This window comes from Salvelinus alpinus, chromosome 9, assembly GCF_045679555.1.
Source record: "Salvelinus alpinus chromosome 9, SLU_Salpinus.1, whole genome shotgun sequence".
Lineage (NCBI taxonomy): Eukaryota > Metazoa > Chordata > Actinopteri > Salmoniformes > Salmonidae > Salvelinus > Salvelinus alpinus.
In genome coordinates this window covers 46,076,231-46,095,338 of record NC_092094.1, presented here as the reverse complement: position 1 = coordinate 46,095,338, position 19,108 = coordinate 46,076,231, and the positions used below count along the sequence as shown (strand labels likewise).

The window sequence follows — 19,108 nt, the reverse complement described above, 5'->3', positions numbered from 1 at the left end:
ACATGTTTTGCACATGTGAAGTCATGTGAAACCATGTGTTTTTGGAACATTTCACATGTGATATTTCACAGTGGTAGTTTCACATGTGGATGTTCACCTCTGAAATCATGTGAAAACCTGTGTTTCTGGAACACTTCACATGTGATGATATTTCACATGAAGTTTCACGTGGATTTTACATGTGAAACCATGTGTTTTTGAAATGCTTGTGATGATATTTCATATGAGGTTTCACATGTGATGCCCTGCAAACAAAAATAAGATGTTATGATACACACACAGTGGTTTAAACATAGCGTTTTCAACTTACATATTTGACATAGTGCATTCAGAAAGGATTCAAACCCCTTGACTTTTTCCACATTTTGTTACATTACAGCCTTATTCTAACATGTATTAAATCATTTTTCTCCCCTCATCATTCTACACTCAATATGAGACTCAAAAATTAGCTCAGGTGCTTTATCTTTCCACTGATCATCCTTGAGCTGTTTCTACAACTTGATTGGAGTCCACCTGTGGTAAATTCAATTGATTGGACATGATTTGGAAAGGCACACACCTGTCTATATAAGGTCCCACAGTTGACTGTGCATGTCAGAGCAAAATAACAAGCCATGAGGTCAAAGGAATTGTCTGTAGAGCTCCGAGACAGGATTGTGTTGAGTCACAGATTTGGGGAAGGGTACCAAAACATTTCTGCAGCATTGAAGGTAACACAGTGGCCTCCTTCATTCTTAAATGAAAGAAGTTTGGAAACACCAAAACTCTTCCTAGAGCTAGCCGCCCAGCCAAACGGAGCAATCGGGAGAAAGGGGCCTTGGTCAGGGAGGTGACCAAGAACCCGATGGTCACTCTGACAGAGCTCAAGAGTTCCTCTGTGGAGATGGGAGAACCTTCTCTGCAGCACTCCAGCAATAAGATCTTTATGATAGAGTGCCCAGACGGAGGTCACTCTGCAGTAAAAGGCACATGACAGCCTGCGTGGAGTTACCAAAAGGCACCCAAAGGACTCAGACCATGAGAAACAAGATTCTCTGGTGTGATGAAACCAAGATTGAACTCTTTGCCAAGCATCACATCTGGAGGAGACCTAGCACCATCCCTACGGTAAAGCATTCGAATGGCAGCGTCATGCTGTGGGGACGTTTTTCAGCGGCAGGGACTGGGAGACTAGTCAGGATTGAGGGAAAGATGAACGGAGCAAAGTACAGAGAGATCCTTGATGAAAACATGCTCCAGAGCGCTCAAGACCTCAGACTGGGGCGAATGTTTACCTTTCAACAGGACAACGACTCTAGGCACACAGCCAAGACAACGCAGAAGTGGCTTCGGGACAAGTCTCAGTGGCCCAGCCAGAGTCTGGACTTGAACCCAATCAAACATCTCTGGAGAGACCTGAAAAAAGTTTTGCAGTGACGCTTCCCATCCAACTTGACAGAGCTTGAGTGGATCTGCAGAGAGTGGGAGATACTCCCCAAATACAGGTGTGCCAAGCTTGTAGCGTCATACCCAACAAGACTCTAGGCTGTAATCTCTGCCTAAGGTGCTTCAACACAGTATTGAGTTATGGGTCTGAAAACTTGTGTTATTTCATTATTACGTTTTTTTATACATTTCTCAAAATTTCAAAAAAACGGTTTTGCTTTTTCATTACGGGGTATTGATTGTAGATTGATGAAGTATTTTACTTTTTTTAAATCCATTTTAGAATAAGGCTGTCACGTAACAAAAAGTGGAAAAAGTCAAGGGGTCTGAATACTTTCCGAATGCACTGTACATGACTGTATTGTGCATGTTTATTTATACAGTAATTATTATGATTCAACATGTTTTTACCTGGGATTTTAACTCATAACCTCTTGGTTCACGGCATTATGATCTTCCTGCTACGCCATCATGTCTATGTCAGTAAAGGATTTCACCTGTATTCCTACACTTGGGACTTCAAAGTAAATCTCTTTGTTAAAAATACACGTAAGAAAAACAAATATATTTATCATATTGATTCAGCAGTAACATTAAAACTTAATCATGTGCCCCATCAACATTACTGAACTATACAGAAAACCCTCAAATTGTTGATATTAGTCAATTAAATTGTCAATTAAATTGCAGATGGCACTGCAGAGATGTATTGTAGGTAAAGAATGTTTAGGGGAATGCTACAGACTTTGTGGAAGAGCAGAAGGATTAGCGTACCTTAAATCCAGCGGTTGTGTGTTAAAATCCCAGGTAGGGAAATATTTGAGCTTTTAACAGTGATAACACATGGAATTGCACATTTGATCAAATGTGAAGTGCTTCAAAAGCCTTTAAAAGTCTTTAAAAATACGTATTTTTTTAATGTTTTCACATGATTTTAGTTGTGAAATGTCACATGTGAAGTGTTCCAAAATAAACTAGCTTCAGTCTGACTGCTAAAACAAATCATGCAGGGAGTTGGTGTTTCATTTAAACTTTGTTGGTAAGTAAACATGTTTCAATAAAAATAGATTAGTCTGTCAATATACCAAATAAGTAGACATGGCTTATATTTTTTCTGGAGACCCGGTTGTTTACACAGCAGGATGCAGGAACAGTTATGGCAATGTATGACATATATACAGTATAAGAAAAATATACTAACGCTTATAATAAATAAAACAGTTCTACAAAGGGAATACTTGCATATGGTGTGTTTTTGGGTAGTGCCGTGAGTTCGGAGTCACTTTTATACAATGGGAGATTGCTGTTATGGGACCTTTCACATCGCCTCTTGAGAGTCAACTTCTTTTTATCAAACGGTATTGTCTGTGAGAGAAAGACGAAAACTTAGTTACACATTCATTGGCAATCATTGTGTACTCTCTGTACTGTAGCAGCATGGTGTAGAATATGAGACATCTCACAGACACATGTTAGCTAGCTAGCTACAACACACAGGTATAATTAACTCCAAGACTGATATAAATCATAAAGACAAAGTCATTCCTGTACTCCGCCATCATCATCAAAACAATTCTCCAGTTTTGCTCCAAATGAAAGGGCACTGAGGCTAGCTAGGCTAGATAGCTAGCTATAACGTTAGACTACAGACTGTAGTACAGTATATTTTAGATATAGCAAATACACAGCTAGCTAGCTAAACTTGGCTAGCTTGGCTTGTAGAGGTACTAGCAAGCCCCGTTATGGCCGAATCGATCACCAAATTGTGCTGTACTGAACAACACTGCCTTATGTAAAAAGAAAGCTTATATTGCTAGCTAGCTACTGACAGCAAAACAACTTAATTTGTCATTTGCTCTCCTGAGTGCTGGTCCATCTGGTCTAGGCTGCTGCCGCTGCTTGCTGGTCTCGCAATAGTTTTTCTCGTAGTCTCAACTCCTCTTAAATGTATTCCGACTCAAATAAATAGTATGTTACTATGTAAAAGAACATAAAAAAATGTTTTTTCAGAAGCAGCCATTGTACCCAATTATTTAGCATGCTTCTATGAACCTATAAACTACTACCGCTCCATTTTGAAAAGCCTGCCTTCAACGGTGGAAACAAGGAAGTAGGGCTGCAGTCTTTACAAAGCCAGGGGAAATTAGTGAACCTAGATATAGAAGGTTACGTATGTAACCACAGTTATGTGAGCTATATGGATCACTCCAATATATTGGTATCACTCCCTGGCCGAGGGATGCATCTGAGGTGAGGATTTAAAGATTTACTCCCGTATACACCTGTGTCACGGCTAAAGTCCACCCCTATATATAGACCCCAAGGCCGCAACACGCGTTCTCTACATCATTTTTGAGGCACCTCTAGCACTGTAGAGGATTGGAGTGATCCATATAGCTCACATAAATCTGGTTACATACGTAACCTTTGTTATGTTTCACTATATTGGATAACTCCAATATATTGGTATACCCATACCAGATTTAGTCGATGCTAGAGGGACCTGGCCAGCCAGCGGATAAGACGCAGGGGCCGTCAATGTGGAAGGGGGGTCCGGGCACAAGGGATGTTCACATGCCTGATAAAAGGGATGTTCACATGCCTGTCTGACAGAACCTTTGGGAGGAATGAAGGATTGGGATGGAGAGATATACTCCTCCCACCGGGGTCCATCCGGTAGCACTCAGAACTTACTGAAAGAGCATAGAGCTCACCCACCCTCTTCATGGAAGTAATCGCAACCAAGAAAGCCAGAGAGGTGATTCAGGGAGGCAGACTCCAACGGTTTGAAAGGCGGCTTTGCCAAAGCTGCCAAGACCACATCCAGATCCCAGTTCACCATTGAGCGGGACCTAGCTGGACGCAGGCGATGAACCCCCTTCATAAACCTGGAGACCAAGGATATGGCACCCCACTGGCCTGTCCATCCACCGCACATGGCAGGCAGATATAGCGGCCAAATACCCTCTCAGAGTAGAGGCTGCCAAACCCTCATCGAAGTGAGACTGCAGGTATTGGAGGACATGCTGCACCCCGCATGACTCGGGCACAACCAGTGCACCAAGAGCAGAACAGCCGCAGTTGTAGCCGGTGCCCTTGCGCTCTGAATAGTGTTCATTAATTCATTAAGCCCTCCTGTAGTCCTAACATGGACCTTTGGTGGCGTTCAGCAGCTCCTCTTTGCCCTCCTGCAGCCGGGGCAACAGAGTCTGCAGGTACAGGTAGGCCTGCAGCAGCATAGCCATGTTGATAAGGCGGCCAAGAGAGCAGAGGGAGCAATATGTGGCTTTCAAGTCTGCATCAAAGACTCTGGGGGATCCCGGATTCAGTTGCGGGTTCCGCCCTATAATCTCCCAGTCCGGGTGGACCGTGGCAGCTATCATGGTGTCCATGATCGGGTACTCCTGGGAGGCAGAGTGTAATGTTAACGAAATGCAAGTATGACAAAGATACAGATCAACCACACACAGCGAGTGGAGCACTCAAGAGAAGGGGCTGGCTATGTGGCCAGTGAGTATAATTCCACGCAAGATATTACACTTACCAGTGACTTAACAAGCAAACTTCAGAAAGTTTGTACCTCGAACCAATAATTGCTACAAAACATGACTCGTCATAGACAGCTATAGTGCATAATTGTATTATTACATTTTTTTAAATAATATTTAATATTTATTTTTGTACAACACAAAAACATACATAGCCAAAAACAATAGACAACTCAACATTTACAGACACAAATTTCAACAAACATTAATGACCTCACAATTGCTCAGACCCACCTGATCCCACCATCCTGCCATCTCACAATAAAACTTTCTAATTTCTCATTCCCTGGACCTGTGCTTGCAGTACTTCATGCCATATAGCTTCAAACTGCACTATTCTGCTTCTCTCTGTAGCCCACATTTTTCTATATTTAGAAAATAATCCTTTTGATTCATCCACTGACTTAACGATGGATGGTTATTTGATTTACAGTTTTCAAGCAAATGTTTTTTCAAAATGATTGACAACCCATTGGATCTTTCACCGCACCCTCATATGCCATATCTTGAAATATGCAAATAGACAGATTAAAAGTACATTTAAACTCAGCAAAAAATAAATGTCCCTTTTCAGGACCCTGTCTTTCAAAGATAATTTGTAAAAATCCAAATAACTTCACAGATCTTCATTGCAAAGGGTTTATTAAACACTGTTTCCCATGCTTGTTCAATGAACCACAAACAGTTAATGAACATGCACCTGTGGAACAGTCGTTAAGACAGTAACAGCTTACTGTAGGCAATTAAGGTCACAGTTATGAAAACTTAGTACACTAATGAGGCCTTTCTATTGACTCTGAAAAACACCAAAAGAAAGATGCCCAGGGTTCCTGCTCATCTGTGTAAACATGCCTTAGGCATACTGCAAGGAGGCATGAGGACTGCAGATGTAGCCAGGGAAATAAATTGCAATGTCCGTACTGTGAGACGCCTAAGACAGCGCCACAGGGAGACAGGACGGACAGCTGATGGTCCTCGCAGTGGCAGACCACGTGTTACAACACCTGCACTGGATCGGTACATCCGAACATCACACCTGCGGGACAGGACCAGGATGGCAACAACAACTGCCCGAGTTACACTAGGAACGCACAATCCCGAACTCAGTGCTCAGACTGTCCGCAATAGGCTGAGAGAGGCTGGACTGAGGGCTTGTAGGCCTGTTGTAAGGCAGGTCCTCACCAGACATCACCAGCAACAACCTCGCCTATGGGCACAAACCCACCGTCGCTGGACCAGACAGGACTGGCAAAAAGTGCTCTTCTCTGACGAGTCGCGGTTCTGTCTCACCAGGGGTGATGGTCAGATTCACGTTTATTGTCGACGAAATGAGCATTACACCGAGGCCTGTACTCTGGAGCGGGATCTATTTGGAGGTGGAGGGTCCATCATGGTCTGGGGCGGTGTGTCACAACATCATCGGACTGAGCTTGTTGTCATTGCAGGCAATCTCAACTCTGTGCGTTACAGGGAAGACATCCTCCTCCCTAATGTGACACCCTTCCTGCAGGCTTATCCTGTTATGACCCTCCAGCATGACAATGCCACCAGCCATACTGCTCGATCTGTGCGTGATTTCCTGCAAGACAGGAATGTCAGTGTTCTGCCATGGCCAGCGAAGAGCCCGGATCTCAATCCCATTGAGCACGTCTGGGACCTGTTGGATCGGAGGGTGAGGGCTAGGGCCATTCCCCCCAGAAATGTCCGGGAACTTGCAGGTGCCTTGATGGAAGAGTGGGGTGACATCTCACAGCAAGAACTGACAAATCTGGTGCAGTCCATGAGGAGGAGATGCACTGCAGTACTTAATGCAGCTGGTGGCCACACCAGATACTGACTTACTTTTGGTTTTGACCCCGCTTTGTTCAGGGACACATGATTCCATTTCTGTTAGTCACATGTCTGTGGAACTTTTTCAGTTTATGTCTCAGTTGTTGAATCTTGCTATGTTCATACAAATATTTACACAAAATATTTTCAGGCGTGCTGAAAATGAACAAAGCTGACAGTGAGAGGACGTTTCTTTTTTTGCTGAGTTTATATTGTAAAACACCCTCTCATCATTCATAATTATGTAGGGATACTGGAAAAACACTCCAAATAGTGTCTGACGGTGAAGTTTCCCTTTAGTCTTTATGAACAGAACACATTAAATGGGAAGACATTCCGTAGCTGAAAAGCCCCGCCTGCAATTTTCTGATAGGCTGCAGCTGTTACAGTATGCTGCCAATTAGCAATTGATGTGCATGTTGTCAACAGAGGAGTCAGTTTTGGCACAGTATGCTACTGGCAAGATTGCTAGTGGCAGCAAGTGTTTCCAGTTAAGAAATGACAATTTGCCATTAGTTTACTGGAAAATGCACAATAACCTCTTCACAGTGCAGCTCATTACTGACATATTCTTGTACAAAGGCGTTGCGTGTTGTTTTTCCATGTTTTTCTATAAGTTTATGTGAAATCTATACGCAAGCTTTTTTCTGGTTTAGTAGCATCATTTATTTACTTTTTGCTAATTATAATATGTTCAATTGAGTTTGACTTCACTACAGCATTCATACTACCTTACTTTACTTAGCCAGAGGAAAGAGAGTATATAGGATGGTCAATGAAAATAGGATGCACCTGAGCTCAATTTCAAGTGTCATAGCAAAGGGTCTGCTTTGTCATTATGGGGTATTGTGTGTAGCTTGAGGAGGGAAAAAATGTATTTAGTCAATTTTAGAATAAGGCTGTAACGTAACAAAATGTGGAAAATGTTAAGTGGTCTGAATACTTTCGGAGGGCACTGTATATATAAAGGCACAGCTTTTAAAGAAGGAACCACTGTAAGGGAATTTGTCCCAATACTTTTGGTCCCCTAAAATGGGGAGACTATGAACAAAAAGTTCTGTCATTTCTAAACAGTTCACCCGATATGGATGAAAATACCTTCAATTTAAAGCTGACAGTCTGGACTTTAACCTAATAGTCATTGTATCATGTATCACAAACCTAAAGTACTGGAGTACAGAGACAATACAACAAAACGTGTCACTGATCAAATACTTTTGGAGCTCATAGGGCGTTACAATGATGGTAAAAACTTGGAGAAATGTTGGGATCAAATGGGTTGAAAACTTCCTAAAAGTCACAGAGGGTGCACGGAAGGACATGTCAAAATGCTGCATTTTGGCACTTAAGCAAGTCTTTATTTATATAAAAACATAAGATTTATTGAATTCTCCATGGCTGCGTTTTGACAACCAGCCCAATTCTGATATTTTGTTCACTAATTGGTATTTTGTCTGTATAATCTTTTTTGGTATGTGTTCGGAATCCATTGGCATCGGCTAATGGACTCTGAAATAGAGCTGATGTGAAAAGATCTGATGTGATTGGTCAAAATAATTGGGCTGCCCATGTGGTCTATATTAAAGGGCACTTCCATTAATTATTTAGAGTCTAAGAGGTTGGGGGGGCTAAGTTGACATTATATTTTTTTACGATGGTCATACTATGGATCATATAGCTAATTTATTTAGAATTTTAGGACCCCTTTAGGCATAAAAAATATACATAAAGTTTATATTTGATAAAATATTGATTTTGACCTTTACTATTAAAACCCATAGAAACACATTGAATAACACATTCATAAATAGCAAAATGGACAGTCAAAAAAGGTTTTGAAGTGTCTGTCCTAAATCTAGGAGATGTACATACTACACATATTTAACCCCTTTTTCTTTGTAAGCACAAAACTACCTTCATACTTCCATCTGTTTTTTTTTACCAGTACCGGTTACCTTCAGACGTCTCCTGTGGGGGATGTAGAGCAAAACAGAGAACACCGTCGTATTCGTGAGAATCTCCCCTTTCCACAGTGGAGTCCCATTAGTTTGCAGCCCAAAAGGTTCGGAAGCTACAGTACCAAACAGAAGATGGCACATTGACGGTACCGCGAAACAGAGAACACCATCATGCTCGTGAGAGTATCCCCTTTCCATGGAGTTTTTGGGATGTCTCATGGTCTGACAAACATCGCTCTAACTCTGCCATCTTTCACCACAGATGTGGAAGTTCGACACTGGCGGATGCGGTGGATTGAGACGCATCCAACGCAAAAAAACTGACGGATTTTGATGGGGATTCTTTTGTTGTGTAATTTAGATTGACACACCGGTGCGTCAGTCGACTCTAACAGACTTCGAAATTAAATATTGATTCACAACTTCTACTTAAAACGTCAAAGGGCACACATTTTGTGGAATGACCCTGATAAGTTTTAGGTAGCATATGGCTGCCATCCCTATCTTTCCTCTCAGTTAAAAGGTGTCCTGGGCCTGGTTTTCAGATACTGTGGTTGTGATGTTATACAGTGCCTATACTGCAGGCCTAGCTTTATATTTAATTGTCAATTGTTATGTAATGGGTTGTGAATTTTATGGGGAGAGTATTTTCATGACGCAGTGTAAAAGAGAGATCGAGCCTACTCCCTGTACCACAAAAGCTGTAGCGGTGGTAGAACCCTCTCATACACCATAGAGTTAAAGTCCTGTTTCTCTCCCCCTGTCCCCCAGGTATATTCAGGCGGCCACCTCACCAAAGGACATTATCATTGTGGTGGACATCAGTGGCAGTATGAAAGGCTTGAAGATGACCATTGCCAAACACACCATCAACACCATCCTGGACACGCTGGGGGAGAACGACTTTGTCAACGTCATTGCTGTGAGTCAACCCTCCACTAAGCACCAATGGCCAGGCAATCTCAAACAGGGTCTTCTGATTTCCATGGATTGAAATGTGAAAGATTCACAGCCATCCTCAGTTGATCTTTGGTTGACTAAGACAACACCATTACACCATCACACCTATACACATTACCCTTTATAGCACAATACTGTTGCATTGCAACACTGTTACAGTACACTGTTGCCAGGACTACAGACTGACTTGACAAGACCCGTGCTTGTCATCTTTTCTCCTCACAGTACACTGACTACGTGCGCTACGTAGAGCCCTGCTTCCAAGGCACTCTGGTGCAGGCTGATTTGGACAACCGTGAGGTAAGTCCATTATCTGCTTCAGGTAAACTGTGGACCTAAGCCACAGAGCCCTTACCTCTCAGCAGGGCTCTAGCAACTCAAAGTGTTCTATTATGACATTACACCCCTATGGAGGGAGAAGAGTGAGTTCCCCCTTGGCTGCCAGGCATGCTTCTGGGCTAGGTGTGGCATAGTTGGCTCCACCTCTTGGCCTAGGCCCTACTTCTTGCATCAGACCAGTGTGGATCAGAGAGCAACCATCAGCCTACTGTAGATAATATATAATATATATATATATATATATATATATATATATATATACTGTATGCAGAACACAAAATTAGATATGATACAGAATTATAATGTACTGTGTGCATAAAATGTATTGATAAATCAATCCATATGATTTTAGCCTGCAGGATTTGTGCGTAGGTAGTGCAATGTGTGAGAGGTATAACCTCCTAAAAAGTTATATTTCATCTGTCAATAATTCACTCTCTGCCCATGTACTGTACCATAGCAGTAAACATATAGTAAAATGAGTGAGGGCTGGGCAGGCAGGGGGGCAGGCAGGGGGGCAAGCAGGGGGGCAGGCAGGGGGGCAGGCAGGGGGGCAGGCAGGCAGTGAGGTAGGCAGACAGGCAGACAGGCCCGTCGACTTTGCGCTTGGGGCTGATAGGTTTATGAGCAGACACTTTAAACACTTTTAATGTTTTTCTGAGTTTTAAATATGCTCCTACATCCTACAACCAGATCTTCTCAGGAGAATTTTGGAAGCCTCTGGCACGTTAATGGGTATAACCTCAGGAATGAGGTACGCACTATGGTTACCCTTAGGACCTAGTAGAATTACTCTCTCTTGTTAAGGTTAACCATGCCTGTGTAGTTACCAGGTGTGTTATTAAGTAAACAAATGTACAGTAATACACATTTCCTTATTTGCATTATAATTTTTCCTTAATCAATCAATTAATCAAAAACCATTGGCATAGTGTATTTAATAAAATTGTCACAGAGTGATTAATAGCCAGCAACCAGAGACAGCAAACAGGTCATATTGGCCATAAAAAAACTCCCTTGGTATACAGTCAACTAGACTGGTTTATTTGACCTTACAATGTCCTGTCTTGTCCTGTCTTGCTCTGTGCTGTCTTGTCCTGTCCTGTGCTGTGCTGTGCTGCATAATTGATAATTATTATTTGACCCTGCTGGTCATCTATGAACATTTGAACATCTTGGCCATGTTCTGTTATAATCTCCACCCGGCACAGTCAGAAGAGGACTGGCCACCCCTCATAGCCTGGTTCCTCTCTAGGTTTCTTCCTAGGTTCTGGCCTTTCTAAGGAGTTTTTCCTAGCCACCGTGTGTCTACACCTGCATTGCTTGCTGTTTGGGGTTTTAGAAGGGTGTAAGAAGGGCTTAATAAATACATTTGATTGATTGATAATTGTCTGTACTTCACATTGCATTCTCACCATAAAAAGTGCTGACTCTCTCTCTCTCTCTCTCTCTCTCTCTCTCTCTCTCTCTCTCTCTCTCTCTCTCTCTCTCTCTCTCTCTCTGTCTCTGTCTCTGTCTCTGTCTCTCTCTCACTATCCAGCATTTTAAGGTGCTGGTGGATGAGCTGCATGTGAAGGGAGAGGGTAAAGTTGCGAAGGCCATGAAGGAATCGTTCAAAATCTTGAACGAGGTTTGCCTCCAGCACACACACACACACACACACACACACAATCACATACATAACAACCACCCACACAAACATACTTCCACACAAATGCTATTGGCCCAGTATCAGTTCTTCCTCTGTGTGGTGCTTCCTCCCAGGCAGCGACCAAGGGCCAAGGCAGCCTGTGCAACCAGGCCATCATGCTGATCACAGATGGAGCCATGGAGGACTTCAAGGACGTGTTTGAAGAGTTCAACTGGCCTGATCGCAGGGTACTGTAGGGCAAAACTACTATTTACTCTATATGAATAACTACACACCCACTTGACCTACAGAAATACCTATTTGCTGTACTCTACTTCTCTGTTTCCCTACTGACCCAGAAAAGCTAGATCTATAATAGAGGACATTACTCTAACGGCCTTTACAATGTAACCTGTTCAGTATTTACTCAATGAACTTACTGAATTGGATATCAGTCTCCAATACTGTCTCTTTCAGGTGCGGCTCTTCACTTACCTAATAGGCAGAGAGATGACCTTTGCAGACAACACCAAGTGGATAGCCTGCAACAATAAGGGTTACTACACACACATCTCCACTCTGGCTGACGTACAGGAGAATGTCATGGAGTACCTTCATGTCTTGAGTCGACCAATGGTCATCAATCACAATCATGACATCATCTGGACGGAGGCCTACATGGACTCAGTGGTGAGTACGGCAGCTGTACTTACCCAGTGTGCTTTGCCTAATAACTACGTTCTGCCGTTCTTACAGAACTGCACTTTTTGGGCTTCAAAGGCAAAGCATTGTTGTTGCGTTTGATTTAACCTCATGGTTGTCACCTCACATTGTCCTGTTTGAAAGTCAACTGTCTGCTGTATTCTCCTGGGTGCTGCCAGTTACAGTACATTCGTTTATTCATTCTGTGTACCTGTGTTGTTCATGAGTCCTCCCTGTGTTTGTCTTCTGTCCTGCTACTGCGCTCATTCTCTCATCTCACCTCACCTCTTTCACCGGACCTGACACTCACTCACTCACACTGACAGCTGCCCAATACGAAGGAGGTAAAAGAGCCACTGTGGGAAATACAGCTTGTCTAATAGTGAAGCTCTTGTAGTGCATTCCTCTTCTGATTAGTCGTTGTGGTAATATTGAATGCATTCTCCCAAGCTTAAGATAGGCTACCAACAACTGCAACTATATGGCACCCTCTAGTGCAGCGATTTTTTATTGCAGGTATTAGTAGTGAACATGTAGTAGTAGTACCAGACCCAACAGCTTTTTGATTTGGTTTATGATTAACAAAAGATAATTAATGTTGCCATTTCTCCTTCAGCTCTTTGCCACAAAGGCTCAAAATTTACTTCTCATGACCTCCGTGGCAATGCCTGTCTTCAGCAAGAAGAAAGAGACGGTCAGTGGACTAAAAACTTTTGTTAGAATTCAAACGTATTTTAAACATAAACATGGTGGTAATCAAAGTAACAACAGTAGAATTTGTAATTGTAGTCTTATGCACCAGACACTTCTTCCCCAATAGCCTGGGGACAAGGTCACGACTGTAGTAAAGTACAGCTATAAAATGTATGTGTTACATGTTTGAACCAGATTAAGCAGCTCTCTGTGTGTACCATACAGCAGTGTTGCAGTGACATTTTGCAGTAGTTGTTGCCATTACAAGTGTTATAAACCCATCTCTCCCCCTTTCTCCTCCAGCTGTCCCATGGGATTCTGCTGGGTGTGGTGGGTTCTGACATCCCCCTGCTGGAGGTCATGAAGTTGGCTCCCAGATATAGGCTGGGTCCACATGGTTACGCCTTCCTCATCACCAACAACGGTTACATCCTGGCACACCCTGACCTACGACCTCTTGTGAGTTCAGCTGCTGTAGAGCTTGTGCTTGTTTCTGACTATAGTCACTACTATAGTATTACAGTCACTACTAATACTACTACAGTCCCTATATCTACGACTATAGACATGACTGCAGTCACCAGTACTGCTACCACAGTAAAAACTACTACAACTCTAACCTGGGCTCAAATCAAATCCTTCAAATACTTGTTTCAGGCTACCTGAGAGTGCCAGTCGGTCTATTGTGTTTAACAATTATCACAAACTTTTACACGGTTGCTTTTTTCCCATTTTTAATATAGATAATATCGATTTGATGTTGTAGAATCCAGAGACATTTTTTTTTTATAGAAATGAACCGAACGAAAGCGAAAGACAAATCACAATGGGAAAGGAAAGACACTTAATTCAGCCGTATAATGCGAGAGAATCAACTCCGCAACATCCTGAAACATACAGTGGCCAATAGCATTCACATGAGCACACACTTCAAACATGCAACCATATTAAAAGCACATATAGGATGTTTTTCCCAAACATATCCAGTGGAACATAGCACTCACATAAACATTTATATCTGTATTATGATATACAGTGGGGAGAACAAGTATTTGATACACTGACGATTTTGCAGGATTTCCTACTTACAAAGCATGTAGAGGTCTGTCATTTTTATCATAGGTACACTTCAACTGTGAGAGAAGGAATCTAAAACAAAAATCCAGAAAATCACATTGTATGATTTTTAATTAATTAATTTGCATTTTATTGCATGACATAAGTATTTGATACATCAGAAAAGCAGAACTGAATATTTGGTACAGAAACCTTAGTTTGCAATTACAGAGATCATACGTTTCCTGTAGTTCTTGACCAGGTTTGCACACACTGCAGCAGGGATTTTGGCCCACTCCTCCATACAGACCTTCTCCAGATCCTTCAGGTTCGCTGGGCAATACGGACTTTCGGCTCCCTCCAAAGATTTTCTATTGGGTTCAGGTCTGGAGACTGGCTAGGCCACTCCAGGACCTTGAGATGCTTCTTACGGAGCCACTCCTTAGTTGCCCTGGCTGTGTGTTTCGGGTCGTTGTCATGCTGGAAGACCCAGCCACGACCCATCTTCAATGCTCTTACTGAGGGAAGGAGGTTGTTGGTCAAGATCTCGCGATACATGGCCCCATCCATCCTCCCCTCAATACGGTGCAGTCGTCCTGTCCCCTTTGCAGAAAAGCATCCCCAAAGAATGATGTTTCCACCTCCATGCTTCACGGTTGGGATGGTGTTCTTGGGGTTGTACTCATCCTTCTATTCCTCCAAACACGGCGAGTGGAGTTTAGACCAAAAAGCTCTATTTTTGTCTCATCAGACCACATGACCTTCTCCCATTCCTCCTCTGGATCATCCAGATGGTCATTGGCAAACTTCAGACGGGCCTGGACATGCGCTGGCTTGAGCAGGGGGACCTTGCGTGCGCTGCAGGATTTTAATCCATGACGGCGTAGTGTGTTACTAATGGTTTTCTTTGAGACTGTGGTCCCAGCTCTCTTCAGGTCATTGACCAGGTCCTGCCGTGTAGTTCTGGGCTGATCCCTCACATTCCTCATGATCATTGATGCCCCACGAGGTGAGATCTTGCATGGAGCCCCAGACCGAGGGTGATTGACCGTCATCTTGAACTTCTTCCATTTTCTAATAATTGTGCCAACAGTTGTTGCCTTCTCACCAAGCTGCTTGGCTATTGTCCTGTAGCCCATCCCAGCCTTGTACAGGTCTACAATTTATCCCTGATGTCCTTACACAGCTCTCTGGTCTTGGCCATTGTGGAGAGGTTGGAGTCTGTTTGATTGAGTGTGTGGACAGGTGTCTTTTATACAGGTAACGAGTTCAAACAGGTGCAGTTAATACAGGTAATGAGTGGAGAACAGGAGGGCTTCTTAAAGAAAAACTAACAGGTCTGTGAGAGCCGGAATTCTTACTGGTTGGTAGGTGATCAAATACTTATGTCATGCAATAAAATGCAAATTAATTACTTAAAAATCATACAATGTGATTTTCTGGATTTTTGTTTTAGATTCCGTCTCTCACAGTTGAAGTGTACCTATGATAAAAATGACAGACCTCTACATGCTTTGTAAGTAGGAAAACCTGCAAAATCGGCAGTGTATCAAATACTTGTTCTCCCCACTGTAAGTGTATAAGATGTAACTCCTAAACCCTCCTCATCCTCCTCCTGAACACTCTCTCTCCACCTGTCTCCATTGTTTTACACAGAACTCTTGGTTACAGATCATATTGACAGTAAAGTTGATGAAAAGTGCCACCATGAGCAACACCATCATTGTGACATGCAGGATACTCCCTTGCTGAGACAAGGGAAATGACACAGTTTGCTCTTGTAGTAGTACACAGGATACACGGTAGATTACTGGCACCAGCTGCAGTGAAAACATGCAAAGGTAGAAGGCTCCGGTGCAACAAGCACGGAGTTGTTCAGTTGGAGGGCCACAACAGCCTTGCGTGCCTCATTGTACATACGCCCAGAACTGTATTTGTATTTATTAAGGATTCCCATTAGCTGCTGCTCTTCCTGGGGTCCAGCAACATTAAAACCTCTACAGGATCGGTGTCCCCCCCACGGGACGGTTGAGCTAACGTAGGCTAATGTGATTAGCATGAGGTTGTAAGTAACAAGAACATTTCCCAGGACATAGACATCTGCTATGGGCAGAAAGCTTAAATTCTTGTTAATCGAACTGCACTGTCCAATTTACAGTAGGCTACTATAGTGAAAGAATACCATGCTATTGTTTGAGGAGAGTGCACAGTTATGAACTTGAAAATGTATTAATAAACCAATTAGGCACATTTGGGCAGTCTTGATACAACATTTTGAACAGAAATGCAATGGTTCATTGAAACAGTCTATAACTTTGCACATACACTGCTGCCATCTAGTGGCCAAAATCTAAATGTGCGCCAAACCTGGAATATTACATGTTGGGCTTTCAAAGACGATGGAACAAAAATGTTAAATAAACACATGTATTTTCTTTGTTTTATCTTTTATATTCTCCTACGGTAATTTCACATTTTCACAAACTTCAAAGTGTTTCCATTCAAATGATATCAACAATATGAATAGGCAGTTAGATTTGAGTATGTCATTTTAGACGAAAATTGAATAAAAGGGTCCGATCCTTAAGAGGAACCTTGGTGAATTCAGCATGTCAACACTTCTTACAAAAACAAGTAATTATGAAGTCAATCTCCCCTCCACTTTCAGCCAGGAGAGATTTACATGCATATTATTCTTAGTTCTCCGTGTACATTTAAGGGACAGCCATGCTGCCCTGTTCAAAGCCAATTGTAATTTTCCGAGGTCCTTCTTTGTGGCACCTGACCACACGACTGAACAGTAGTCCAGGTGCGACAAAACTAGAGCCTGTAGGACCTGCCTTGTTAATATTGTTGTTAAAAAGGCAGAGAATCAGTCTATTATGGACAGACTTCTCTCCATCTTAGCTACTGTTGTATCAACATGTTTTGACCATGACAGTTCACAATCCAGGGTTACTCCAAGCAGTTTAGTCACCTCAACTTGCTCAATTTCCACATGATTTATTACAAGGTTTAGTTCAGGTTTATGGTTTAGTGAATGATTTGTTCCAGATACAATGCTTTTAGTGCTTTTAGTTTTGAAATATTTAGGACTAACTTATTCCTTGCCACCCATTCTGAAACTAACTGCAGCTCTTTGTTGAGTGTTGCAGTGATTTCACTCGCTGTAGTAGCTGATGTGTATAGTGTTGAGTCATCCACATACATAGCCACACTAGCTTTACTGAAGGCCAGTGGCATGTCATTAGTAAAGATTGAAAAAAGTAAGGGGCCTAAACTGCCCTGGGGAATTCCTGATTCTACCTGGATTATGTTGGAGAGCATTCCATTAAAGAACACCTTCTGTATTTTTTTAGACAGGAAACTCTTTATCCACAATATAGCACGGGGTGTAAAGACATAACACATACATTTTTCCATTAGCAGACTATGATTGATAATGTCAAAAGCCACACTGAAGTCTAACAAAACAGCTCCCACAATCTTGTTATCATCAATTTATCTCAGCCAATCATCAGTCATTTGGGCAAGTGCTGTGCTTGTTGAATGTCCTGCCCTATAAGTGTGCTGAATGTCTGTTGTCAATTTGTTTACAGTAAAATAGCATTGTATCTGGTCAAACACATTTTTTTCCAAAAGTTTACTAAGGGTTGGTAACAGGTTGATTGGTTGGCTATTTGAGCCAGTAAAGGGAGCTTTACTATTCTTGGGTAGCGGAATTACTTTTGCTTCCCTCCAGGCCTGAGGGGACACACTTTCTAGTAGGCTTAGATTGAAGATATGGAAAATAGGATTGGCCATATCGTCCTCTATTATTCTCAGTAATTTTCCATCCAAGTTGTCAGACCCCGGTGGCTTGTCATTGTTGATAGACAACAATAGTTTTTTCACTTCTTCCACACTCACTTTACGGAATTCAAAATTAAACTGCTTGTCTTTCATAATTTGATCAGTTATACTTGGATGTGTAGTGCCAATGTTTGTTGCTGTCATGTCATGCCTAAGTCTGCTAATCTTGCCAATGAACAATCATTAAAGTAATTGGCAATATCAGTGGGTTTTGTGATGAATGAGCCATCTGATTTAATGAATGGTGGAGCTGAGTTTGCCTTTTTGCCCAAAATTTCATTTAAGGTTCTCCAAAGCTTTTTACTATCATTCTTCAATGAATCTATCTTTGTTTCATAGTATAGTTTGTTCTTCTTTATATTCAGTTTAGTCACATGATTTCTCAATTTGCAGTACGTTTGCCAATCGGTTATGCAGCCAGACTTATTTGTCATTCCTTTTGCCTCATCCCTCTCAGCCATACAATTTTTCAATTTCCTCATCAATCATTGGGGATTTAACAGTTTACAGTAATTTTCTTAATGGGTGCATGCTTATTAGTAACTGGTATAAGCAATTTCATAAACGTGTCAAGTGCAGCATCTGGTTGCTTCTCATTACACACCACTTATACACCATATTAGGCCCAGCCTTTGGAACTTTAGTTTTCCTAGATATGGCTACAACAGTGGCAAAAAAAATTATGTGAACCCTTTGGAAATACCTGGATGTCTGCATAAATTGGTCATAAAATTTGATCTGATCTTCATCTAGTTCACAACAATAGACAAACACAGTCTGCAGTTTCTGTAGTTTCTGGATCAGACCTGCACAACAGTCAAGAGGAATTTTGGACCATGGACCAGAATCAAAATGAATGACTGCCCAGAATCGTCCCAAGTGCATCGCGCCATTTCCGTCTACTGGAATTCAGTCGACTTTGCCGGCATTTTACCAGAATCCCCCCAGAAGTGGCCAGATGCAAATTTAAATAAATGTATACATATTTACCCGATTTAGTAATTTTATATATTATTATACATTTTATACATACAAATTATACCCATCCACAAAAAAAAAAATTGTGTCAAAGGAAGCACAATACACCTGTTGACCGTGTCAGCGTGCATGGG

The 19,108-nt window shown here is 42.0% G+C and overlaps 1 protein-coding gene across 2 annotated transcripts in view; it reads left to right on the top strand.

Annotated features, from left to right (window-relative positions):
- Positions 1-19,108, top strand: part of LOC139530209 (voltage-dependent calcium channel subunit alpha-2/delta-4-like) — an 81,584-nt gene that overhangs the window by 14,585 nt on the left and 47,891 nt on the right. For both annotated transcript variants that reach the window (XM_071326406.1, XM_071326407.1), the window contains exons 8-14: positions 9,536-9,686; positions 9,950-10,024; positions 11,604-11,693; positions 11,828-11,941; positions 12,171-12,383; positions 13,012-13,089; positions 13,392-13,547. In XM_071326406.1, coding sequence (XP_071182507.1) covers positions 9,536-9,686; positions 9,950-10,024; positions 11,604-11,693; positions 11,828-11,941; positions 12,171-12,383; positions 13,012-13,089; positions 13,392-13,547 — 877 coding nt within the window. The remainder of the gene's footprint in view (positions 1-9,535; positions 9,687-9,949; positions 10,025-11,603; positions 11,694-11,827; positions 11,942-12,170; positions 12,384-13,011; positions 13,090-13,391; positions 13,548-19,108) is intronic.